This window comes from Primulina tabacum, chromosome 10, assembly GCF_025594145.1.
Source record: "Primulina tabacum isolate GXHZ01 chromosome 10, ASM2559414v2, whole genome shotgun sequence".
In the NCBI taxonomy this organism is placed as follows: Eukaryota; Viridiplantae; Streptophyta; class Magnoliopsida; order Lamiales; family Gesneriaceae; genus Primulina; species Primulina tabacum.
In genome coordinates this window covers 27,862,739-27,890,736 of record NC_134559.1, presented here as the reverse complement: position 1 = coordinate 27,890,736, position 27,998 = coordinate 27,862,739, and the positions used below count along the sequence as shown (strand labels likewise).

Here is a 27,998-nt window from a genome sequence, read left to right as displayed (position 1 = left end):
ATATCTCAAAACCACTCAAAAGCATAAAGTTATAAAATTTTTAAAGTAATCTTAAATCATAAACATAATGCGAAAAACTAGCGACGGTCCTCGAGTTGTGTGCACCATCAGTCCAACTAGTTCCACTATCAAGTCCTCCATCATCAACAACATCATGCTCACCTGCATCGATCACACCTAATGAATCTACTGACTCAGCGAACATTAACCATGATAACAAGTAATACATATACGTTAACAAGCAACAGTGGAAGATACTTTTAATAAAATAGCTTTTCATGAAAATGTACAACTTTAAACCTTTCATCATAAACATTTATTTTCATCATATAAGTATACTTTTTCCCTTTTTATTGGATTTAAATTGTTTATTATGACTTTCGTATCAGCTATAGTTCGATAGATCCATCTACGTATAACCATGGTACCAGGCGGCGGGGAGATCAGCGACACTCTCCCTTGTCAACTGAGCCTTAGCCTTACATATCATCATAATATTCATATCATCGTATTAGTCAGAATCAAGTCACCTCCTTCAACCCTTAATCACTTATAAAAATTCATGCATAAATATATATATCATATTTCTTTTAAACCAAGCATGCAACACGTCTTTTAGCATTAACACTTTTCATCATAAGATTTCATAAAAATTTAAAATAAACATTTTAACATTCATTACAATATTTAGAGCACTGTCAGGACGTCTAACATTTTTCAGGTATAAAATGACTGTTTTGTCCATGAAACCCTTACTTTCCCAATTTATCCTTAGACCTTAAAATGACGGCCCAAATCCATCCAAACTTAACATGACACCTTAAAATACACCCATAAATATTTCTTAGATGTAAATTTACGCTCCTCGACTACTTTCCCAATTTGTTTTATAATTTAAACGTACGTCTTGATTTTAACCCGAATCAACTCGAAACTTAACCAAACCTTACCAAACTTGAACCATAGCTTATTATCATCTAACCATACCCTATACAACCCAAATCAAGCCAATTACAATCTTTGAACAAGCCCAAAATGATGGATCGTGTCGGGGCACCTTGAAGGTGCTTTGAACACAATATCTTCAATGAGCTGTAATAGCTCGTGTTCTAATAATGTAAACACCGATGAATTAAATCGAATTTGGTTTTAAACCAAGAGAAAATACTCGAAGTAATCCTTCATTAAGAAAGTCGATCAGTTTAAAACTTTTAGTTTGTGTTAACTGAAATAAAGGGGATCAGTTCTTGCATGTATCAGTTCGGTTATGGTGAGAACTGAACTGATAACTATTCGAACTGATCAAATTAGTTTAAAAAAATAGTTAAGCAGTTATTTACACAAGATATGTTTATGGATGTTCGGAGACTTCAACTGCTCCTACGCCACCTCTTCTACCAACTTGAGTAGGATCCACTGGAAGACTTAGACTTACAATGCTTTGTACAAATCCTACTCAGCTTAGGACTTACCCTACTGCCTAACTGAACTCCTAGCACTCAACTGAAGGCAGCACCTTCTAGCCAACTGTGAGGCCCATTTACTCTAATGACAATTAATGATCAAACAATAATGGTTTGATTTAAAGCTGCAGCGGAAAAAGGTTTAAAATGCTTTAAAACGGACCTCAGGGCCTTGAAAAGTTTCGATGACCTCCCCGTAAGTAGGACATCCTGAAAACTCAAGCAGCAATTTATATCAAAATATACTTCAACTAGATTCAATAAAACAAAAACCGAAGTTAAACAACCTATAGCCGCACTGGCCAGGACTAAGCAGAAATTAAAACTTACCAAATACTCACCAGATCATAAATATCACAGAGTCGACTCAGAACATCACAAAACAACCAAATACTACTACAGATACACGGGGCATCTCCCCGGTAAATAAACTACAATACAAGACTGAAACAACTCAAGACATACATATAGACTAACTGGGAGATTCCACTGAACAGAACCAAGCAATCCAACCTCAATCCCGAGCTCCACTGGCGGAACCCCGGCCTGATGCTGCAAAACGACTCGGGAGATCTACTATGGTGCCCAAAAGCAACCACAGCAGCCCCCCCAGTAAACAACTGAGGTTAGAATTCTGGTATGAAACAGTTCAACAATAACAACAATAATCATAAATCATGCATAATCGTATAATAAAACGTAATATGCAATGCATGAAAGGCTCAACGAATAATCGGGATAACAGGAGCCAACAAACGGTACGATAACAACTAGAATAATGCTCGAGCAACAACACAGGGGAGCTACATCGTCATGCAGCTAAACCGCCCAGCCAAGTATGCGAGGTATGCCAAGCTGTGCTGAATAACACCCCTGACTCGACCTCCATACAGCTGATACGGTATAACAGGATGGCACAACAGAACGAACTAGATGACACAATCCCAGCGCTCATCTCAAAAAGCTGCACTAACCACGAGATTGTTCAATCACATTTATGCTCTAATGTGTATATGTGTAAGGTCCAAAATTAAGACGACGTAATCCAACCGCATGCGAATCTAGGAAATTATGAAAAAATTGAGTAATTAATTGATTTTAGTTGCTAATTAATTATGTGACATACTAGTTTACATGATGAATTAGACTTTTATTATCATCATGCATTTAGTGGTATTTTTAGGAATATTCAAGTGACGATCGAGGAACGGGGACCGAGGGCTGAAAATGAAAAATGATTATTTTTAATTATTTAAAATATGGCCGATGCTTGTCAGTATTTTCGAAAATAAGGGTTTGGAGGTGATTTTATACGTCGGGACGTAAATTTTATCGGTGTTGGTTTTTCAACTAAAATACGAGCTTGCTGGCCACCCGGCTAATAAATTCACAAATTTATTTAATCAAAGCTATGATAATATTTTATTTAAATCCTAATTAAAACTAATGGGCTTAAATTTTAAGGCTTGATAGGCCTAAAGCCTAATTAGGAGTTAATTAGATATAAAATATATTAAACCCTACATTTTGCACCTCAAAAACAATCGGCCATCTACTTTGAAAAATCTGAAACACTTCACACCCCAACCCCACGGCACACGCTCACAATTCCAAGAGATTTTTGAAGGGTGCTAAGAGAGCAAGCCAAAGGATCCTCTCCGTTCTTCGTCGTCAACGGTTTTTCGTGCGTATATAACGCAAAGGCACATCTTAATCTCCCTTTCATCCATCATATCATATTATGTTTTGAATTAATGTATGCATGAAGATCATGAAAGATTGTTCAGAATTTTCGAAACTCATCTTGTACATGCATTGAACTTTCGATTTTATGCCACTTGTTGATGCTTCGATTCACGTTTTTTTATATACTAAGGGGCTGCCATGATGTCTAAGTAGGTTTAAGTAAGGTTTACATGTATTGAAGTCCCACACACCACGCAAAACTGGACAGAAACTAAGCAAAAAGAAACGAGAACAGCTTGAACCCGAGAACCTGCTGTCATGGGTTTTGGGGTTCGATTTTCATGAGGGAAAGGGGCGGCTTGTTCTTGGCCTGGTCTAGCACTCGGCCAAGGTCCTTCATGAGTCAGGGGGAGAGTCCTAGCCAAGATAGGACTCGAGTCAAGGGCTGGGGAAGAGTCCTAGCATGGCTAGGACTCTACCGAGAAATCAGTGGCAGCGCTGTGATGCCTTCGCACGGCTTCAGGGGTGTATGGCTCGATGCATGGGGCACATGCTGGGCAAAGGTGATGCACTAGAGTCCTAGGAGGGTGTACGAGGGGTGGTACAGGGGCTGGGCTCGTTGGTTCATGGGTTGGGGAGCAAAACATAGAGTCCTTGCATGTGTCAAGTTTCGGCCAGCTTAGGTGTATTTTTGGGTGCCACGTTTTTGGCTTTAGGATGGTTTTCTTGTCAAAGTTAGAGTCCAGTAGGTTACTTTGGGATGTTGGGCAAGTTTTGGCTCGACATGGTCCGGGGGTAACTCCTGAAAATCAAAAGTTGGCTCGGGGTCGAAGTTTAAGTGTCAAATAGGGCTTTCAAAAAGAAAAAAATTGGAAAACGACTCACGGGGGTCGAGTCGTGGTCCATAAGGGCTAAAATGATGTAAAAAGACTAAATTTAGAATTTAGAAATTTTATATTAAAGTTTGGTATTTTTCGAGATTAAAACACCGTTAAAACAATTAATTAAAGATAATTGAAAAAGTCTAACATTTAAGCCAAATAAAATTATGGAAAAATTCATGTAAGCTTAAATAATTATTTGGGAGATGTTAGAGTCATGAAATCAAGAAAAAAAGTCGAAAACGTAAAATATTTAGTCCAGGCGTAAAACAATCTTTTTACACCGGGAAATTAGTAAAGGTCATGACAGTGCCCTAAATACTGTTTTTATGATATTATGATTATTTTTAAATGTTTATGAAATGTTCATGATTAAATTATGATTTTTAAAATGTCTATTTGATTTTTATGATTTAAGTAAGACATTTAAAAGACATGTTGCATGCTTGGTTTCAAAAATAAAATGTTATGTTATGCATGATTTTTATAAAGTGGTGAGAATATAAATGTTGAAGGAAGTGAAGTGATTGTGACTAATTCGTTAATGATGGCGACGTCGTGAGGGTTATGGTCCCAGTGGGAGCCCGATGATCGTGTTTCCATTATTACGAATATGAGGTTATGAGGTTATGAAGTTTGAGGTAAGAATGAGGATATCGTGAGGGGAGAAGGCCCCAGAGGGAGCCCATTCATGGGAGAAGGCCCCAGAGGGAGCCCCGACGATCGTATTTCTATTCGATCATGTTAGGCCAGGGCCCAGTTGACCGGTGAGAGTGTTGCTGGTGTCCCCCGCCGCCCAGTACTGAGGTTTCACGTAGATGGATCCATCGTCATGTCATGTCATGTTGAGGAAAGTCACAATTAACGATCTGGATTCAACAAAGGAAAAAGAAAAGGAAAATGTTTATGATCACATTAAAGGTTTTATGTCATGTTGAGGAAAAAGGAAAAAGATTAAGGTTTATTTATGCATGTCATGAAAATGTTTATGTTTAAAGTTGATGCATCATTATAAAGATATTTTTATTTAAAGTTTTATGCATCATGAAAATGTTTACGAAAATGTTTATGTTTATGCATCTTCATGAAAACGATATTTTAAGTACAAGTATTTTTCACCGTTATATGTTGACTGTATTACGTATTACTCGTTATAAAGATTATGATGTGTTGAGTCTTTAGACTCACTAGGTGTGATGGATGCAGGTGGTATTGAGGGAGGACTTGATGAGTGATTTGACTGGGCTGAAGGCGCACACAACCCGAGGACCAGCGCTTCTACTTTTTCCGCATGATGACTTTTGACTCATGCTTTATGATTAAAGATTTTTAAGATTATTTATTTATGCATTTGAGAGATTTTTGAGAGGTTTAGTATGGGCTATTCTTTTCAAATTATTACTTTTTAGGTTTGGTAAATGTTTGACGATTTTATGCTTTAAAATATTTTCCTTTGGATTTTTAAATAGCAGTTGGATGTTTATTTTTAGAAATGATGTCAAAAATATTTTATAGATCGGCCGATGCTAAGTGAGGTTTAAAAAAAAAATTCTAGTACTTTTAAAGCAATAAAAAGGGCGGGACGTTTCAATATGCCTATCAGCCACACAATGATCCCGAGATAAACAACAGTGCCAGATAACAACGTATATCAACAATGGGCTAACAAGAACGATAGGGCTCAACATGAGTGTCATAATTGTATGTCCGATGCTAAATACCAATAATATGTCATAATAATAAACATAGATCACAACGAAGACATTTAACAATTTACAATCGTCAACAAGTCATAAACACGATGCATGTAACACAGAATGACAATCAAGCATAATTTATGTTTTACCGTCGTATGTTACCGAGCTATAACATACCTATACCAACTTTACAATCCAATATCAACTTTACTTCAAGACTCTCGGCCTAAACAAAACCACAATAAGCTGATCATGAAAAATACATTCCACATCAATGTCCGATTTGGCACAAAAGAGCATAAAATTCATATCTCGCTCAATATTAACTCAAATCAATATATGCCAAATGAAAATGAAAGATAACTTAATTATCTAAGTTTCTTTAGTTGAAACCATCTTCAGAATCTCAATAGATTATTCTCAGAATTTTCAAGAACACACTGCTACTTCCGAATTCGAGGACAGAATCTCATACACTGAGCAGTTCCAGAAAAACAAGCATAACTTGCTCAATTCTTAATGGAATTTAATGAATCTTATATCATTATGAATACAACACATAGCTCTACAACTCTTCTTTGAATCACAAGTCCAGAATCCGAGCGCATGACAAAAACTCGAATTACACTCGCTAATTTACGCAGCTCCAACACAGAATTCTATTTGACACATTTTGGTAGAAAAATCATATCAAATCTGTTTCTTATCACAATTCGATGATTCTAGTGGCTATAAACAGAAAACGTAAACCACTACAAAGTTTATTTAGGTCATTTATACAAATTCAAGTTGTAAAAATCGCAGCAACACAAAACTCTCACCCCAAAACCGGAAGAATTCGCGCAGAAACAGAGCACTGGAACAGCAGCTTAGATCTACCGAATCCTTGCTCAAACTTCACGATTTTTGGCTTGAATCGAAGCTTAGGATGTTAGGAAGACACCCCTTTGGACCGATTGAGATTTCGACGCTGGACGGAGGAGATATCTTGATTTTTCCACAGCCGCTACACAAGTGACGGGAATGGAGTTCTTTCTTCTTTCTTTCCTTTTCTCTCGATTCTTCCTTCTCTTATTTTGTAAGTTGTGTGTATGTATATGTATATATATATATCTTGTGTATTTGGTTACTAAAATAGTAACTCAAGCTCATATATCCCGGTCTGTATTTATTTTGCTCTCGTGTGTTATTTAAACTCTATATGTATTTTATATCGTTAAATTCTCTGATATTCTAAAATACATATTTTTAACACACTTCTATAATTATTTGGCATAAATAATTATTTTAATTTACAACTCAATAATTATTCTAATTATGCCAAATTACCGGATAATTAATTACAGGGCCTTACACCAACACTTGTTTAACATCTATGTGTCAGAGACTACATATACAAGTTTTACGTCTTTGTGCAAGACTCACTCAGATTATCAATATGCTCTTTAGTTATGCATATGTGAGTGGAAGTGAGTGTGTGTGTGTGTGTGTGTGTGTGAGAACTGATCTATGAACACAACACGAAAGTGTTCTCATACACTAAAGGAATTGTGTTTATAATATAAGCTGATAACATGTTGAAGTATTCCCTCTGGGATGATCGCTTCTTGTAAGCTGATATAAATTGAGCGTGCTCTTCTTCTTTTTTCTGCTTTTCACACACTCGTCTTTCTATATGTCTATGTTTATGGTCTTGGTCTTTGTATTTATAGAGGCAATGCGGCCGTACACCAAGACTCATCAAATATGTTCGTTGCAATTTTAATTTGTTCCTCGAAGTTTTTCTTGTACGCATTCTGGAACATTTTGGCTTTAAGCTCTGCTGCAACGTTCTTTATTGTCCTTTGACTGGACAATTTCATTTTTAATGTTGTGCGCAGCTGGATTCCATTTGTAATGCCCGAGATTTTGATTATTGTAATCTGATATGATTTGTTGATAAATTGATATGGTTATAGACGGAACGGATCAGACCGGGACAGACGGAATGAAGATTGAACTACGTGCGAGGATGAGACCTCGCGCATATGCGCGACCCCGCTGGGAGCATATGCGCGAGGCATGCAGAGAACCTCGCGCATATGCGCGACATGTATCTGCGCATGTGCGCGAGGGTACCCGAGAGTTGTGAAGGACCTCGCGCATATGGGCCGAGTAAGTGCGCGCATATGCGCGAGCTGCCGAGAAGGAAACTGCCGAGACCAGTAGGTCTCGCGCATATGCGCCGGTTGAGGACGCGCATATGCGCGAGACGTGTTGCACTTAGGGTGAGCCATTTGCCCTTGACATGCAATATATATATATGTTAAGCTATTCATTTCGAGACTTAGCAGTAAAAATCAAAATTCAGAGGAAAGATTTGATTTTTGATACTAGAATTCAAATTGCGAGAAATCTGTCCGTTCGATTTTCAATCCGACTTCAGTACAGTGATCTTATTGTTACAGGCTTCAACTAGACGTAAGTTTTCTTATGTTTTTATATGATTGAAAATTATGATGTTGAAGGAATCAGATATGATTCATATATGGTGTTCTTGATATGTTAGACATCGTATAATCGAAACCGAATTGAAGAACGGATACGGTATGGAATTATTATGACTTTTCGAATGAATTTAACTGAGATTGATATCAATTGTGTTATTATCGATTATGAGATGTTGGGATTGATATCTGAGTGATTTGTATTGCTGGGTATATTGAGATGGTACAGTTATGCTGTTGAAACAGAATTTGATTCAGTTCTGATCATATCCAGTACTGATCTGAGTTGTATATTGATACGATACCTTCGATATTGTCATTGCCAGATTGAGTATTGACGGATTTGAGTCCGAGACTTCGACAGAGTCAGATTGAAAGAAAGAAAGGTATAAATCAATGTTGATTCGGGATTGCACAACTCGAGTTAGATTTAACTCGAGTTTCCCAAAATCACATACTAAATGATTATTGCATTGATATTTGCAATTCTTGAGATTAGTATGCTTAGTCTATTGATTTATAGCAGAACATGTATCGAGTTGTGGGCTGATGTGCCTAGTCATTGGCTGATGTGCCAAATCTTCGGCTGATTCACCAAGACACTGGATGTTTGGTTTATATCGATGTCGCTTAGGAATTGATTCATTCCTATCGCTGAAATTTGGTATATCGTACCAATGTCCAGGAACCGGGATCCCTAGATTAGAGATGAGTCGAGTCTGAGATGACGAGTTCAGAGTTTTATTTACAGCTTTATATCGATGCATTTCTTCTGATTTGATACATGATATGGATATGTGTTTTATGCTTTTATATATGCTTTTATATGACTGCATGTTTACATTGTTTATATTGGGATGTATTTCTCACCGGAGTTATCTGGCTGTTGTCTTGTTTGTATGTGTGCATGACAACAGGTGGGACAGAATCAAGGTCACGAAGAGAATGAGAGATTAAAGATTAGCATGGAGATCCGGACTTAGAGTAGATTGATTTTCAGTACTTGATGTAGTGGCTGAACTCTAATTGCATAAACATATGTTGTACAGGATTTGTACTTTATGTTGATATTTATATCAGATTGATTAATTTACGTTTCCGCATTTGTATTTTAAAAAAAAAATTAGACCCAGATTAATTAAATGATCCTAATAATGATTAAGAAGATGGATTAGGTTCGGATCCCCACACCATTAGATAAGCTTGTCGTGTTCTGCAAACTGATTGATTCCTAACTGATTCTCTGAACTGGACAGTTGAACTGGTTTGATGAAATCAGTTGGCTCGTCAGTTGAACTGATTTCACTGATTCAGTTGAACTGGTCAGTTGGGTTCTTCATCAGCTGGTCAGACTTCTGAAGGTCTTCTGTTGAACCATCTACCAACTGAACAATAAGTTAAACTTGTCTTTGATATAAAAGTTGGACTGATTCAGTTTGATCAGTCAGTTGACACTTTCAGTTTGCGTCTCGATAGCTTCAGTTTTGGCTCGGTAACTGATCAGTTCGAAGCCTGATCAGTTTCAGCTTCTTACGCACTTAGTTAAACTCATTAGAAATAAGATAACAAGTTTTGTTAATATCAAAATCAAGATTGCGAACATGAAATGCTCCAACATAAACCATGCTGGAATTTCTGCACATATTATCTCAAAACCCTAGCTTGTACATACCTTCATGTCCCTCGACTCCAGCCCTTTAATCACCCTGTCCAGCCCCTAGCTGACCATCCTAGGACAATGAATGAACCCTAGGGAACCTACTGGACCGAGTTTTGAGGAACCTAGAACCCACAGCCCTCAACCCGTGACCTAACCTTGTGAGACTCCCCCATAATTGCGTTTCAGCCCTAGCCTTCGAACCAGCCCTCATGCGATCAGCCTAGGACCTTGACTAGCTTCTCTCAGGACCCTTGAACATGTCCCTACAGCAGCTAAGAGCCGTGCCCTCCTAGGAATCCAAGTTCGAAACCCTATTCCCATGCAAACCCAATTTTCATTCATCATATCAACCCATATTGTCCAGCCCTTAAACATGCACCTAAGGACCCTTAACCATGTGAAAAAATGTCTCTTCTAGTAAACCTACCATGGTAGCCCTTTTGTGCATCATAAACAAGATTTTTAAAAGATGAAAACTCTAGTTTTATCATATTTATGCCATAAAAACGAAAATAAAATAAATGTATTATGTTTTTCATGCATATATGTATCAAAACATATAATATGGTAAAAGATGATTGAAGGAAGATTAAGGTGTGCATTTGCATAATTCACGCACGAAATACAACTTGCGATGCGAAAATGTTGGCGGCGAAATGTGGGAGGAAGCTTGCTGAATTTTCCTTCAAAATCACATGGATATGGCTTGAAAGTATGGTGTGTGGTCGTGTATGGCTGCTGCCATAAGAGTCCTAGTGCTTTTGATGTTGTATGCGTGAGAATGGTGTATAGGTTTAGGATTTTAGAGCTTATTTTATAAATAAAATACATGGCACAAGTTTAAGCTAAATAACCTAGTATAATAGGCCCATTCGATAGTATTTAAAATATTTTGTTAAGGAAAGTTTTCGAAATATTAGCCGAGTTCCCAAAAAGTCCCTATTTTTGTCATAAATCAAATAGTAGTTTAAAATACAACTCAGCGCGTAAAAACACCTCAAAAGTTGCCATTTTCGAAAATTCCATTTAAAATATACCATATATTAAATAACTAAAAATAATCATTTAATAAAAATATTTTCCCTTATATGGTCATCGGTCTCCGTTCTTCGATCGCGTCTCGAATAACATTTAAAACACAGTTTTATACATTCTAATATAAAACCACATTTTAAACATGTAAATATACCTACCATATTCAATAAATGCAATTAAAATAATTTATTTAGGTATTTTTCATTTTTCCTAAATTTGCATGCAGTTGGATTAGGTTATCACATTTTGGACTTTACAATTCCTCCCTCCCTTAAATGAAATTTCGTCCTCGAAATTAAAACTTACCGAATAACTCTGAGTAGCGACTCTTCATGTCCCTCTCAGTTTCTCAAGTAGCTTCTTCCTCCGAATGATTTAGCCACTTGACTTTGACTGTTTGAATAATTTTGTTTCGGAGCTTTCTTTCTTGTCTATCCAAAATTTTTATAGGTCTTTCCTCGTAAGACATATTCGGAGTCAACTGTAGGGGCTCATAATTCAGTACATGTGAAGAATTCGACATGTACTTTCGCATCATCGAGATATGAAACACATTATGCACTCCAGCTAGCGTTAGTGGCAACGCCACTCTATAGGCTAATGTTCCAATCTTCTCTAGAATTTCAAACGGTCCTACGAACCTCGGACTGAATTTGCCTTTCTTGCCAAATCTCATAACACTCTTCATAGGTACTACTTTCACAAATACATTCGTCGCTTGTCGGCATAGCTCTTTTGTCAGCTTTGTGCAGTCTTTATACTATCTCGAATTTTGATTACTAGCTCCGCTGTTTGCTTGATCAAGTCCGGACCAAATTCCTCTCTTTCACCAACCTCGTCCCAATATATAGGTGATCTACACTTCCTCCCATAAATTGCCTCGTAAGGAGTCATTCCTATAGATGATTGGTAGCTATTGTTATAGGTGAACTCCTTTATAGGTAACTTCGGTTCCCAACTTCCTTGGAAATCAATCACACAAGCTCGGAGTAGATCCTCCAAATTTTGAATCACCCTTTTAGACTGACCATTGGTTTGAGGATGAAACGCTGTATTGAACAACAACTTCGTTCCCATCGCTGCATGCAGTCTTTCCAGAAAGACGATGTGAACCTCAGATCTTGGTCGGAAAAAAGAGACACTGGAATCCCATGCAGTCGGACTATCTCTCGAATATACATCTCTGCATACTATATTAAGGTGAATGTCGTCTTAATAGGTAGAAAATGCGTTGATTTCGTAAGACGATCAACTATCACCCAAATGGCATTAAATCCATCGGTAGTCCTTGGAAATCCCACTACAAAGTCCATCGTAATATTTTCTCATTTTTACTCGGGAATAGAAAGTGACTTAAACTTTCCTGCTGGCCTCTGATGCTCTGCCTTGTCTTGTTGGCATGTCAAAAATTCGGACACAAAACTTAAGATGTCACGCTTCATGCCAGGCCACCAATACAATGACCGCATGTCCTTATACATCTTCATACTTCAAGGATGAATTGAGTACAAGGTATTATGAGCTTTCTTCATTAACCTCTCTTAGTGAATCACCTCTAGGAACCCATAATTGATCTCGGTATCGAATTATGTCATCCTCCTCAGAATAGAGCTTCCGACCTTTAGCTTCATCTCTCATCCTTCATTTTTGCAACTGCTCATCAGAAGACTAATCTTCGCAGATTCTATCCCTCAGAGTTGACTGTACTGTCATAGTAGAAAGATTAGGAGCCTTGCTCCTAGCATACACTACAAGGTCGAATCGCTAAATTTCCGCTTGCAATGGTCTTTGAACTGTCAATTGCGCGATGACTGCTGTCTTTCTACTCAAAGCGTCCACAACTACATTAGCTTTGCCCGGGTGGTAGCTAATATCGCAATTGTAGTCCTTTATCAACTCTATCCATCTTCGTTTCCTCATGTTCAACTCTTTTTGGGTGAAGAAGTTTTTCAAAATTTTATGATTAGTGAAAACCTTGCACTTCTCTCCATATAAGTAATGTCTCCAAATCTTGAGAGCAAATACTGCTGCTGCGAGCTCAAGGTCATGAGTCGGGTAATTCTTCTCATAAACCTTCAACTGTCTTGACACATAAGCTATCAATCGGTTATTTTGCATCAGGACAGCGCCCAACCTAAGTTTCGACCTTCTGTGTAGAGAACATACTCTCCTTGCCCTGGTAACATCGATAGAACTAGCACTGAAGTCAATGTGTGGGGACCCGGACGCTAATCATCTTCTTAATCATCTTTGGGATTTAACTATCAATTAAACTAAACAGGGTCTAAAAATTTTTCTTTTAAAACACAAGTGCGGAGCGTAATGGAATGTAACTAATATACATCTCAGTATATAAGTACAATAATGTACAACAATTATTCAAACTAGTCTAAGGTTCAACTACTAAATTTCAAGAATTAAACCAAGTCTACAATAAGTCCGGAATCACCACTCTAAACTCGTCTTCTCTCATCATCTTCTTGACCCCGATCCTGTCCCACCTGTTGTCGTGCACACATACAAAACAAGACAACAGCCGGATACTCCGGTGAGAATAAATCCCAGTATAAAACATGGTAGACATGCATATACACAATATAAATCATAAAGCATATTATCATGCATAAAATCAATAACAATAGGTTTCATAGTCTATGAAACCAAATCAAAATAAGCATGCAGTAACAATGAGTTCCATAATCTTTGAAACCAAAATAAAATAAGCATGCAACTCAATTCAATTCATATCTTGACTCGACTCGACTCTAACTCTAGGGATCCCGGTGTGAATAAGACGTCACTGTCTGTCACCTATCCTCCCAATCGGGGTGATGGTACGTCTTATTCCTAGACTTCGGTCATGTCTGTATCGAATGTCTACAATCGGAAGAAATCTGCTCCTATGCGTCGATACCACCGAACATCTAGAAATTTGGCAAATCTGCCAATGACTCTTATATCTTACATGCTTGAATATAAATCTATAAACAAAGCATAATCATAACAAAATCTAAACAACAATTTAGTATGTGATTTTGTTGGGAAACTCAAATTGAATCTCATTTGAGTTGTGTCTTCCCAAAACAAAACATGAATTATACCTTTGTCTTCCCGGTCTGACGAAGACGAAGTCTTGTATTCCAATCTGTCCATACCCAGTCTGGCAATGACAAGTCACATAAATACCATATCAGTATATAACTCAATTCAAGACCTGTTCTGATCAATACTCAAATCAGTACATAATCTGATCCATATCGGAACAATGTACAATCTAATTCATATCAACGATATCATGCTACAATCGAAATCATTACTGAATCTGGTCAATCTAAATCAACTGATGTTTTGACGGCATAACAATACAGTCTCGATAACCCCGTCAATCTCAACATCGCAAGTATAATACCAGAATTCATAATCTCAATATCGGTACACTTAAAATCAGTAACAACACAACTCTGATATCAAATCTCAATCAATTCAACTCTGAAACTCATAACAATTGTATAAACAGTCTATTCTTTAATCTGACTTCAATTATACAATGTCTACTGTAGCAGAAACATCATATTCGATTCATATTCAATTCTGATAATATCATAATTTCTAATCATGTCTAATCGTAACAAAACTTACGTCTAGTTGTAGCTGTCATCGCTAGGAACTCGGTACTGTACTCGGATTTCAATTCGGACGGACGGATCTCCAAACTCTTCAATCCCAAATCGAAATCCTACCTCAGAGTCTTTTTCTCGATTCTTTACCAAACTTCTGAAGAAGGAATCGGTTGTATACGTATATATATATTACATGCAAGATAAGAAAATGTGGCACACTCCTTTGTGCAGCACGTCTCGCGCATATGCGCGACCACCATTGGCGCATATGCGCGAGACACAATTCCTTGGCGTGTGTCTCGGCAGTTCTCTCGCGCATATGCGCGTCACTCTTCCGCGCATATGCGCCCAAGGTTCTGGACGTTCCGCGCATGTGCGCGCATTCAAGCCGCGCATGTGCGCGCATGGTCCTGTCTTCCTCGTGCATGTGCGCCCATACATGTCGCGCATGTGCGCGGGGATTCTTCCTTGCACCTCATGTCAAATCTTCTTTCGGCTCTCCCGATCTGATCCGTTCCATTTATAATCATCTCAATTAATAAATAAATCATTTCAGATTAATCTCAGATTACAGTAATAAAATCTCGGGCCTTACACAATGCGTGCTTCAGCTTCTCAAAACTCCCTTGGTATTCCGATCCCTAAATTAACTTTGCATTCTTATTTGTCAAAGCGGTCAAGGGTGCCGCAATAGAAGAGAATCCTTAAATGAAATTCTGATAGTAGCCATCTAGATCCAAGAAGCTACGGATCTCGGTTACGCTCTTTGGTACTGGCCTTTCTATAATTGCCTTGACTTTGCTTGGATCGACTTCAACTCCATATCTAGAAATAATGTGGTTTAAGAACACCACTCTCGAGCCAAAACTCGCACTTGCTGAACTTAGCAAATAACTTTCTATCTTGCAACAATTGTAGAGCTGTTCTCAAGTGCTGATTGTGCTCTTCTTTGCTTCTCGAGTAGATCAGAATATCATCTATGAAGACTATGATAAATTGATCCAGATACGGCTGATATACGAGATTCATGATATTCATGAAGATCTCTGGTGCATTGGTCAACCCAAATGGCATCACCATAAACTCGTAGTGCCCGTATTGAGTCCTAGAAGCCGTCTTATGAACATTGGACTCCTTCACCTTCAGCTAATGGTATCCCGAATGAAGATCTATCTTCCAGAACATCAATGCTCCTTGTAATTGATCAAATAAGTCTTCGATTCTAGGCAAGGGATACTTGTTCGTGATGGTGACTCTATTCAGCTCTCGATAATCAATGCAAAGTCGCATACTACCATCTTTTTTCTTCACAAATAATACCGATGTGTCCCACGGAGAACAACTACGGTGAATAAAACCCTTGTCCAGCAATTATTGAATTTGATCATTTAGTTCTTTCATTTCAGCAGGTGCTGGACGATATGATGCTTTAGAAATTGGCACAGTGCCCAGCATGAACTCAATAGAAAATTTCACCTCTCGATCAGGTGGAATGCCAGAAACGTCCTCAAGAAAGACACTATGAAAGTTTCTGACAACCTCAACATCCTCTAGCTTCTGGCTGGCTGGAACAGATGCTGAAACAACACATGCTAGAAAGGCTTGACAGTACGTCTCATAAGCTTCATTGCACAGATGCAGGAGATAATGTGCGGTATTTGCTTGTTCCTCACTGTCTCAAAGAGAAAAGATTTCCCACTAGACGGTCGAATTGACACTGACCTTTGCCAAAAATCTATCGAAGCTCCATTAATAGATAGCCAATCCATGCCAAGAATGATGTCGAATTAAGGCATCGGGAGTACGATGAGATTTGTCTGAACCACATTTTTTTGCAAACGAAGCTCCAGAGTCTTCATAATGCTTGAAGTGACCATTTGATCACCATAAGGAATAGAAACTTTGAAGCCCAATTCCAAATCCTCGGGTGTAATCTTTAGTCGCTTGACGAATGTCTTGGATATAAATGAGTATGTAGCTCCCGAATCCAGCAATGCGTACGTAACTGCACCTAAAATGGATATCCTTCCTGCGACAAACATAACAACAAATCCAATCGTGTAGAACTTAAATAATTTCTATCATTAATTAACAAAAATTTCTTGAAAATTAACACTTCGATCCTAATATTTCTCGAAAGTGCACAATTTTACATGTAAAATTGTGCACTTTCGAGACAAATTATTTTTGAAAAATTGATTTATACCCCTTAAAGTTTCAGATTCTCTTCATTTTAGTCCTTAAGTTTTCGAAAATTTGCATTCTAGCCCCATAAAGTTTCGAATTAAGTCAAATTAGGCCCTAAACTTTCGGTTGAGCCCTTTAAGTTCTCGGCCTAGTGCAGTTTAGCCCCATAAGTTCTCGATTTTGCACTTCAGCCCTTATACTTTCGATCTTTGCAATTACGTCCCTATAATTTTCGAAAATGGCCATACATGCCCCAAAAATTTTCGTTTTTTCCCCCAATTTTAAGCCTTAAAATTCTTATTTTGGCTCCATTCATTCCTTTGCATTATTAAAGCTTATGCTATATGCTCAATTTCTATATTTCTCAATATCGTCCTTTAAATCCAAATATAGCCTTAAAATTCTTATTTTGGCTTCATTCATTCCTTTGCATTATTAAAGTTTATGCTATATGCTCAATTTCTATATTTCTCAATATCGTCCTTTAAATCCAACTATAATAGAGCATGCAACCTATTTTCCTCTAAGTTCTTCATTATTTCAATCAATTTCCATAACCAATTTAATATTTCATGCAACAAAAGCAATATAAAAATATTAAACAACTAATTTACCGGTGATTAAAGTTCTCATGTCCTCCTCAATTGTGGATATCTTGTCTCCCAAAGTCATCTTGTTAATCGGTGGCGTTGGTGGTCCAGGGGGGTGTCTTGCTCGTTGATTATATGACACCCTTTCATATCTCATTTCCTCTTCTAATGTCCCATGTTCGGGGTTTCCAGTGAATACAATGATTGGTTCCTTGGGCTTTAAAACCTGTTTATCCGGCCCCCATGTCACACTAGCAAGATTGCATAGTTTTGTGATAACATGTGGACAAGGGAGACCGACGGTGATGAGACCTGTGCCCGGATGCACTATAGACCCATGAATTATTTTTCCTAAATCTACCTTCTTCCTTGTCATGATGGCAAAGACCAACACCACCTTGTCCTTAATAACTTCATTTTCGTGGGTCAATGGCATGATTCTTGCCAAAATAAAAGATGCACAACTTCTTAGGTCATTGATCATTTCAAATTTCTTTAAAGTGACAAGAGTTCCCTGATTTATTTTCTATTCCTCCCCATCAATACACAAGTCCCTAATCACGACACCATAATCTACTGTCCTAGCCATATATGTTGTGTACTCATCTCTATCAAAGCTCGGTAGATTGTAAATCAAATTGATGGTGTTCGAGTCAAAGGCCACGAGTTTTCCTTGCACCAACACCTTATAATCCTGATGCCTCACTTGCAAGTTGGCATAAGATTCTCGACCAACTGATACAACATCTAGTGGGGATTGAGCCAGTTCGGTCCACCCTCTATTTAAAATATCCGGAACCAAAGAATATCTAAGGGTATACATGTCTATTCCTCTTTCCTTGATAATCGGCCGAGTCAAAGTGTTCTCATAAATGCCTTGTGCTTCCTCATTCTAAAATTTATTTACATCATAGGTGTGAGATGAGGAAGCACGGCCCTTCGATTTCTTTTCGGAGGCATGAAGACACAACAATAATTCCTAACAATACAACTAAAAATTAGATCTAGGTATCTACTCTTCCAAGAGCACTATATACCCGTATATACTGCAAACAAAGTTGAAAGGAAAGTGTGTTCACCATAGAAATGGTTAACTGGAGAAGTTTAAGTAAATCTGAAAAAAATTTCACCGAGAAAACTTTTGGCCGCTTGGACCAGGCAGTGTGAAGCTGGTGATCGGCGAGTCATGGTCGGCCGGCGGCGGGTCGAGAGATGGTCACACGTTGGTCGCAGGAAAACAGGTGTGGTGTGGCGGCCGGTGAGGCAGGGGAGAGAAAAGAGTGTCTTTTTTTGTGTTCCAAATAAAACGAAGATCTAATCTTTTAAAAGAGGCCTACACGTGGTTGCGCGATGTTTACGCGCAGGCGCACACGTTTTTTTGTGTTTTGTTGGGAAGTTCTCGCTCACGGGTGTGAGGATATATCGCGTAGGGGCGCGCGCACTTCTGTGCTGCATTGTGTGGCCATTGTGCGTGGGTGCACTGATATATTGTGCAGGGACACGCTTGGTTCTGTACTCAGACCCCTTTTTTTCTTCTTTTTAACCTATAGAAATTTTGAAAATTAACTTGAATAAGTCATCCGAAAACATACGATCAAAGCAAATTGAACTTAAAGATACAAATTAATTATAAGTCATGAAATATTTATGGTTGTCTCCCACACAACGCTTATTTTATAAATCCAAGTTTATTCTTGAAAGAAAGTGCTATCTTCATTGCCCGACTCCATGACACAAAATTTCCACCGATGAGCGGTTGTGAGACGAGGAGCCCTGGATTATCTGAATTGATAACATAGAGAAAAGAAGAATAGGGTTTCTTATTGAAAACGTATAAACAACCTAAAGAGTTTATATAGTTAAGGTTTACAATAAAAGTAAAATAGACTAAAGTATCCTTAGATACTAATAAATATAATATTACTAATATAATATAACTAATATTCCTCCTCAAACTCACGATGCTGCAGCGATAAGCAGTGAGAGTTTTTCAGACAAGAAACGGAAGCGCGAAGCCGAGAGTGCTTTTGTAAACATATCAGCAATTTGCAGATGAGAAGAAACGAATGGCAATGTGATGGTGTCGGTCTGTAGGTGGTGGCCAGTGACATGACAATCAATCTCGATATGTTTGGTTCGCTCATGAAAAACTGGATTGTGTGCAATCTGAATAGCACTCTGATTATCACAATGTAACGGAGTAGGGTGACAAAGAGAAATACCCATATCAGCAAGCAACCGGCGTAACCAAACTATTTCACAGGTATTCGAGGCCATGGCACGATATTCTGCTTCTGTAGAAGAGCGAGATATGACATCTTGTTTCTTGCTCTTCCACGAAATAGGTGAGTCACCGAGGAAAATACAAAATCCAGTGGTCGATATGCGATCCGTAGGATCACCAGCCCAATCCGCATCAGAATAAGCACGCAACTCTAACGAATACGTAGAAGGGAACAAAAGACTGTGAAATTTAGTGCCCCGAAGGTACCTGAGAATACGAAGAACGGCAGCCCAATGAACTGTAGTAGGAGCAGTGACAAATTGACTAACCACATGAACATCATGCGCAATATCAGGTCAAGTCACAGTAAGATAAACCAAACTGCCTACAATGGTACGATAGAGACTGGAATCTGTCAAAGGAATGCCATCCGACGGAGAGTATCTAGCATTAGTCTCAAGGGGAGTATCAACAATCTTGTTGTCAGTGAGTCGAGTACGCTCAAACAAAGCAGCTATATACTTTGATTGAGATAAGAGATAGCTTTTGAGAATAGGCAACCTCAATTCCCAAAAAATAACGTAGCACACCCAAATCTTTCATAGCGAAGCAACGTGCCAACTCAGACTTCAAAGACTCAATACCATTATAATCATCACCAGTAATTATCATGTCATCAACATACAAGGATAATAGAATACGACCTGTCATTGTACGCTTGACAAATAATGCTGAATCGTGGTGACTAGGAAGAAAGCCAAACGAAGTAATCACCATGGAAAACTTCTTAAACCAGGCACGTGGTGCTTGTTTGAGGCCATAAAGAGCTTTGCGAAGTTTGCAAACTTTACTAGGTTTATGAGCTACACCGGGAAGAGGCGTCATATAAACTTCCTCATGAAGATCGCCATTCAAGAAGGCGTTCTTGACATCCATTCTGAGATATTTTCCATTGGCAAACAGAAGCAACTGCAATCAGAGTGCGAACAGTCGTCATTTTTGCAACAGGGGCAAAAGTTTCTTCATAATCCATGCCATACTCCTTGGAATAGCCTTTAGCAACAAGTCGAGCCTTGTACCGTTCAATAGATCCATCGGATTTGGTTTTAATCTTGTAGACCCAACGAGAACCAATCGTATGTTTTCCGAACGGCAGCGAAACCAAATCCCATGTATGAGTCTGGTGTAGAGCAGTAAAATCCTCAGCCATAGCAGCCTGCCAAAGAGGATCACGAACTGCCTCTCCATAGGAAAAAGGCTCAGAAAGACGATGAACAGAGGCAACAAAAGAAGCAAAGGAAGTAGAATAAGAAGAGTACTCAAAATCAGGGAGTTTAGTAGACTTATGAGTACGAGTAGACTGACGCAGAGGAGGATCGTCCGCAATCTCATCTGACAACTGGGTGGTAGTAGGAGCAGGGGCATGAGAGGTGGATGCCTCGTGAACCAAAGTATCAGATAGAACTTCATCGGGATCAGTATCGAAGGGATCAATACAAACTAATCTGACTGTGTCATGTGATGAGAACTAGCAGGAACAGAAAAGAAGGGAATATGCTCTAAAAACACAACATGACGCGAGACATACAATTTTTGACTAACTGGATCGAAACAACGATATCCCTTTTGACCAACACCATAACCCAAAAAAACACATAAGGCGGACCAAGGAGACAATTTATTACGCTTAACATGTGGTCGGAGAACAAAGCAAGTACAACCGAAGACGCGCAACGATGAATAATCAGGTGAATGACTATATAACTTTTCAAAAGGAGACAAACCAGAATTATGAGATATTTGAATTCTATTGATCACATGAGCAGCTGTAAGTACTGCCTCCCCCAAAAACTCACTTGGAACCTCGGCTGACAACAAGAACGAACGAGCTGTTTCAACAAGATGGCGATGTTTTCTTTCAGCAACACCATTTTGTTGAGGAGTGCCTGTACACGAGGTTTGGTGGATAGTCCCATCAGAAGCAAGTAACTGAGAAAATTTTTTAGAAGTGTATTCACCCCCCAAATAACACCGAAAACATTTAATGACAGAGGAATGTTGGGTTTTCACAAGGGCTCTAAAGTTACTATATATGGTAAGAAAATCAGACCTGTGTTTCATAAGATAAACCCAAGTATAACGAGTGAAATCATCAATGAACAAAACATAATATCTGGAACCCCCTTTGGTGGATACAGGAGAAGGTCCCCACACATCAGAATGCACGAGATCAAATGGCGCAATAGAAAAAGAAATATTTATATAAAAAGGCAAGGCTGAAAATTTAGCCAGTTTACAACCACGACAATCAGAAATATCATGACTGGATAAATGACCTAAAACTCCTGTAGACAAAAAAAACTTTAAACGAGACGCAGAAACATGACCCGAACGAGAATGCCAAAGATAAAAATCAGAAGACGAACAACTCAAACGAAATGACAACAAATCCACACTAGAAGCAGCAATATCTGAGATTTGGAGCTCATCCAAAACATAGAGTCCCCCTTCCCTACGGCCTGTCCCAATCACCTTCTGAGATTGCGGTTCCTGAACACAACAATTGGTAGAAGTAAAAATAACTGAGAGACCAGAATCACACAATTGACCAACAGATGCAAGATTTAAGGTTGGACTAGGAATATGGTATACATCTGATAGAGATACACGAGATGTGCTAACAGAGCCAATTCCTACCAATGATCATTGGAGTACCATCGGCGGTCATGACAGACAAAGAGGGAGCAGAAGTAACAGACGTAAAAGAATCAATATCAGGAGACATATGATGAGAAGCGCCTGAATCTAAGATCCATAAGGGAGACGATTTACCTGAATTAGCAGACAAAGACAAACCTTTAGGAGAGGAGGCTGACATGGCATGAGACTATGAAGTAAGGAACTGCTGAAACTGCTCAAACATATATGGATCCAAAGACGGGGCAGCAACTGCATTGTTAGACTGAGGTGGGCGATACGGCCATGGAGCAGTCTGCGACGGGCGTTGTTGTTGCGGTGGTCGTTGTTGCTGTTGTTGCTTGCCTTTACTCAGCAATTTCGGACACTGAGCCTTCCAATGACCTTTCCCCTTGTAGAAAGCACATTCATCCGGAGAGACCTTAGGAGCTGATCTGTTTTGGTTGCTAGGCGGAGACTGTTGAGGAGCAGCAAAGACAGATGGAGTCGTAGGTGTGACAGACACCTTATCTACTTTAGACTTAAGCCGAATCTCCTCTGCTAACAGTTCATTAACCACTGAATCAACAGATGGAAGAGGAGAACGATGTAGAATTGTCCCACGCAATCCCTCAAAATCATTCCGAAGAGCCATCAAAAACTGTACCAGACGTTGTGCTTCTCTACGAGAAATATACGGTTCAAATGCTCGCAGCTCTGCAGACTCAGTGAGAGCCAACTGATCCCAAAGATTAGTCATGGTAGAATAAAATTCTTGAATACTCATATCATTCTGCTGAAGTGCGCGAATATTTGACTCCAATTGATATTGTTTGGCGAAATTAGATTGCGTATACAATCTAGCCAGATGATCCCATACCTCTTTAGCCGTCTCATACTTAGCCAACTGAACACCAATGGAGTGAGTAACAGAATTGTTAATCCACGTAATAATCTTCGAATTATCAGCCTCCCAATTGTCAACCAAGACCGCATAATCGTTTGTCTGGTCGTCTGTAGGTTTAACCCGCACACCTGTAACATAGCTCCACATAGATTTTCCACGCAAAAAATTCTCCATAACATAGCTCCAATACGTGTAGTTTTTACCATCCAATTGATTGCTTATCGACTGAAGGGAATTATCCTTACGAATAGCCATAATGAAAGAGATACAGAGATGAAATCCTTGAATCAACACAATTTGAAATCCCCAAATAACCAAATCAACAGAGTCGAAAGATCCAAAATTGACAAAATCCAATCAAACAAAGCGAGAACAAATCAAAGTGAAAAAACTGAAAAACCGAAAATTCCAAACCCCAAAATTGCAGTCCCATTTTTCCCTAACATAACAGTCTTAGAAAACAAAAAAAAAAAAAACAATCTCCACCGTTCAGAATGTACCTCTATATGTTCTAAACCAATTGTCAAAATTTCAAGACGATCCAACGGTTGAAAGGTGAGAAATCGCAAATCTCGTCTTGTTGCTCCTGAAAATTCCGAAAATCCGAAAAATCCCCTTCTTTTTCTTTTCAAATCTGAGAAACGTAATTCGATCCCCAATAACTATAGACTGGATTAACAGTCTCTCAAAACATCAAACAAATTTATGGGGCGGCTTTGATACCATGATAACATAGAGAAAAGAAGAATATGGTTTCTTATTGAAAACGTATAAACAACCTAAAGAGTTTATATAGTTAAGGTTTACAATAAAAGTAAAATATACTAAAATATCCTTAGATACTAATAAATATAATATTATTAATATAATATAACTAATATGAATGATGTAAGAAATATGGGCTCGTTGGATCATCACAGTAGATCGGAGAGGTAAATTCCATGCCGCAGAGGTATAGGTTGCCATAGATCAAGAGGCAATCAAGTGAAGGGAAAGCACCGAACAAGCACAAATAGAAGAATGAGAGAATCGCCGATCAAGAACAAATCGCAGATTGTGAGTTGGTCGGAAGCACTACTGATCCATATCTTATGAAGAAGAAACAATTCATTTCACTAATTGAAGGACGAAAAATGAATTACGTACAGTACACGCATACATTGATTTCTAATTATATATATGCTAACTAATTAACTGTTTTCTAACAGACTAGCTATACTACTGTATTATATCTAATAGACTTAGACCAAATATATTGCTCGCAATGTGATCGTAAATGCTGCTAAGTTACCAGGTTATGATCAAATATATGTTCTAACTCAATAGATTTTGAGCTAGGTCTAATAAAGAATGATAGGTGATTCTGCATAAAAAAACAAACAGATAATATGCTAACTTGGTGACCTTCTACAAAGGATTTATACCCCAACTTAGGCCTTCTAGGATCATGGAAAGTGTTCATGCTTTTGACGTTGGAGCAGGTACGAATTTGCCCTGACTCGAAGTTTGTCATGAATTAAGAGTCATCTTATAGTGAGAAATGGGAATTAGAGGCAAAGTAAAATATTCAGCTTTTATTATTTCACAGATAATTATGCTAGCTTTGTGGAGAAAACAATTCGAGGCATGATGCTGCTAGTAGGCATGAATGGCTTCATTCATTGGTCATTTAGCCAGAAAATGCACAAAGAAGTCTCAATACAAACTTACAAAGTATCCTTCGTAACAAACCAAATTTAAGCGAAATATGAAAACATTGCAGTGCGACACTAGTGTAGCAGGATAGAGATGGGATAATGACTGCATCATTTCTTTTGCTTTGGCTGTCTTGTTAAGAATGGTTTAAGACCATCAGTTAAGGCACCAGTTGATGTAAGAGAGGCCTTCAGTATGCTCAAAGCCTGGAACAACAAAATATATCCCATCATAGATAATGTAGAGTTCTGAGAGCAATAAATCTTTCTGAAAAGAGCCTGTTTAAAAGCTAGAACCTTACCTCTTCCATACCAATATCAAGCTCCCGTTCCTCGACATCAGATAGAGGAATTTTGATCTTGTTAAGAATGGAAATGATGGAGGTTGAAGATGGAGTTGACACTACCAAATCATCCGTCACCATAAACGTTGTGGGTCCTTTAACAAAGCAGTCTTGGCCTTTCGGGTCGATCATTTTCAGTTTACGACAAATACCTATGGGAGTCGACACAGATAATTTGACCCTATTACTGTTACATAACCGATATAATTCAGGAGAGCTTTCTTGGTCAAGTGAGAAAATCTGGTAGGAGGACATACAGTACAGAGGAAGTTGGGGTTGGAGCAATCTAACGATTGCCTCCCTAGACTTCATATGCTCTCCTATTTCTAAATTAGATATGCTCCTGTATAAATTACTTATGCTCCCAGCACAAGTGTTACCGCCCAAAAGAAACTGAACCCTTCCTAAGGGAATGGCAAGAAAACTGAAAAGAAAATCGACCAAGTCTTGCCGGGTTTCAGCTAAGAGAATCCTATTAGTTGATTTTTGCACAAAGGCTTTTATATTAATCTTCTTGGAATCTGGCCTTACATTTTGACCATTCAGGGTACGACATAAAGCGTCTGTTTCATAGATAGCAGACGCAGATAACCTCTTTCTTTCGTTAGAAGTGACGGCCTCGGTACTTAGACAAAGAATTATATCTGTTAATGGAGTTTTTGAAACTAATGATCCTTTGAGCAGTTCCATTATCTGGAAAACAAAACACAAGATCATAGAATGATGAACCGAATACATTGGAGAAATAATCCAGTCAAATGTAAAAGATATTAACCTCTTTCAACCCAACAGTAAGAGTTCTTTCCTCGAGTACATTTGTGTGTTCAATACCGTTTAGTTTCAAGATCCGAAAAAGCGATGTCGGTGAATTAGCCAAAATCTGCAAATCATCAGTTAAAAGAAAGGAAGCTGTTGGCGCACTAACGAAACCTGTCTCCATTTTGGGTTCAATTTCTAAATCTCTCCTGATCATAGTCCCCGTCGAATTTGGACACAGACATTTCACTTTATTGTACATGCTCACACAAGTCCCGTTACAGCATTCAAAGCACTGGATGGGAGGAATATCATCAATCTGGAGTTTCAGTCTGCTACATTGAATCCCAGATGAATTTCTTGGATTGAGCAGCATAAATTTACCCGCCTCGGTCCAGAAATGGCTGCTATCCAAATCTTGTAAACCTGCATACAAGGAGTTCAAACTTCCAAGAATCGGTGCGTTGCTTCCATAGTGCTTGATGAGGAGTCGCACTATTGTTCCGAGTGGTAATGTCAGGAAACTCAATAAAACGTCAGCAAAATCGATATCTACTTGGGCATATAAAACTTTGCAGCTTTCTTTGAGTGTGATGACTTTCAAAGAGAACCGAACTTCCTCGGCTGCAGCCATGTTCGTAGTTGAAGGGATGAAGAAATAATTATTAACATTGATTTTACTAGATAGATTGCATATACCTAAAGTCCAACAACGCGTACAAAAAATGCTCCGATGTAAAATTCCGTGATTAATTCCTGAAAGAAATATCTTATTTCTTGTTTATTTTGTTAACTTGATATTTAAGATTTTTTCTTTCTAAATTATAAGATATTGAGATATTGCTTGAGATATTCCTAGATATTATAAGATTTGATTTTAATATAATATTTAACTCTAAAATATTTTATCCATGTTTGAAAGAATTTTATGCATATTAAACTATTGATTCCATGTTTGTAGGATTGATTATATGGGAAGATAATGTGGTCAAGATATGGTTGCATATATACAGAATAATAAAAGAAGAAGGGAGAGGCTTTTGACGGGAATTTTGCTATGCTGCTGCTAGAGTTTTTCTGAAGATTCACAAAATCAGTATTGAAAGTTTTCATGTGAAGACTTTGTGTGATTGATTCACATAATCAGAGTGTTGCTGATTAGAATTGAAAACACTCAAGAATAACACTGTGTAAAGTGTTGGGTGAAGAGTGGTTTCGTTTGGGTTTAAGCAATACGACTTTTTGTTTTATGCATCTAGTATTATTTTGAGATGCATTTTAATTCCTTGGAGTGTCAAGGAATTTGGTTTTTGTTATTTTCACTAGTATTGTTTTGTGTAAACGATTTACATATTTTCCTAGTAAATTTTTGTCATGAGGCATTGCACAAGTATTCGTACTTGTACATAATTTAGATCTAGTGTTTATTGATTAAAAGATTACGTGTGTGTTAAATAATCGATTTCCGCTGCATGTTGTGAACTGGTGTTGACAACACCAGAGCACAACACTAACTCTTGATACACACAATAAATTAATTTTCTGCACGTTTATGACCAACCGCCCTTTCAATATCGACTTTCCACCTTCATCTGTAAGTTCTGTTTCCTCTTCAGTCCAATTGTCCCCGTTCCCTAAGAGGCCTAGGTTCAAATGGATGTGAAGAGAATCTATTAATCTTCGATTAAAAATAGGGAAAATGATTTTTTTTTCTTGACTTGTCCAATTTTGCATTTGATCCAATTAAGTTTTTAAATTTTTGTTTTAGTACATTACTTTTTAATTTCGGCTATTTCGGTGCAGTTTTTAATATGGTTTAATTTTGTTATTTTGGTTTTCAATAAAAATTATAATAATAAATTCAGTTGGTGCAGTTTGATCGAAAAAAATTAATAATTCGATTGATTTTTTAGGTTTAGTCAATTTGCTTATAATCGTATGCTTACCCATTTGCAATGTTCTGAAAGGCGTCACTTAGGTGTTAGACGGTTGCCATCGCCTCGATTTTTAGACAATTGATGATTTTGGGTGTTATTAAATTAGGCCTCCTAATCGTCGCCTAGGCCACCCAAAATCCGTTTGTAAAAAGATT

The 27,998-nt window shown here is 38.1% G+C and overlaps 2 protein-coding genes and 1 long non-coding RNA gene across 3 annotated transcripts; all 3 read right to left on the bottom strand.

The window, feature by feature from the left end:
- Window positions 1–8: 8 nt before the first annotated feature.
- Window positions 9–18,584, bottom strand: LOC142505857 (uncharacterized). The gene is made up of 2 exons (XR_012804506.1): window positions 18,436–18,584; window positions 9–162 (listed from the first exon to the last, which is right to left on the bottom strand). It is a non-coding gene; the product is annotated as an uncharacterized LOC142505857 (long non-coding RNA).
- A 3,393-nt stretch (window positions 18,585–21,977) lies between these two features.
- Window positions 21,978–23,279, bottom strand: LOC142505850 (uncharacterized). Its single transcript, XM_075618974.1, has 2 exons — window positions 22,362–23,279; window positions 21,978–22,079 (listed from the first exon to the last, which is right to left on the bottom strand). Exon 1 carries the CDS (start codon window positions 23,257–23,259, stop codon window positions 22,417–22,419), a length of 843 nt encoding a protein of 280 aa, XP_075475089.1. The 5' UTR covers window positions 23,260–23,279; the 3' UTR covers window positions 21,978–22,079; window positions 22,362–22,416.
- A 1,459-nt stretch (window positions 23,280–24,738) lies between these two features.
- LOC142506257 (uncharacterized) lies at window positions 24,739–26,613 on the bottom strand. Its single transcript, XM_075619457.1, has 3 exons — window positions 25,926–26,613; window positions 25,109–25,843; window positions 24,739–25,013 (listed from the first exon to the last, which is right to left on the bottom strand). Exons 1-3 carry the CDS (start codon window positions 26,538–26,540, stop codon window positions 24,918–24,920), a joined length of 1,446 nt encoding a protein of 481 aa, XP_075475572.1. The 5' UTR covers window positions 26,541–26,613; the 3' UTR covers window positions 24,739–24,917.
- Window positions 26,614–27,998: the final 1,385 nt, after the last annotated feature.

Bases quoted from the DNA above. Each gene is read 5' to 3' on its own strand.
- LOC142505850 (XM_075618974.1), bottom strand. From the start codon at position 23,259: ATGTGGAGCTATGTTACAGGTGTGCGGGTTAAACCTACAGACGACCAG.
- LOC142506257 (XM_075619457.1), bottom strand. From the start codon at position 26,540: ATGGCTGCAGCCGAGGAAGTTCGGTTCTCTTTGAAAGTCATCACACTC. The intron at 25,844-25,925 runs GTTAATATCTTT...TTTGTTTTCCAG, and splicing joins TTACTGTTGGGTTGAAAGAG to ATAATGGAACTGCTCAAAGG. The intron at 25,014-25,108 runs GTAAGGTTCTAG...TTGTTGTTCCAG, and splicing joins TTGATATTGGTATGGAAGAG to GCTTTGAGCATACTGAAGGC.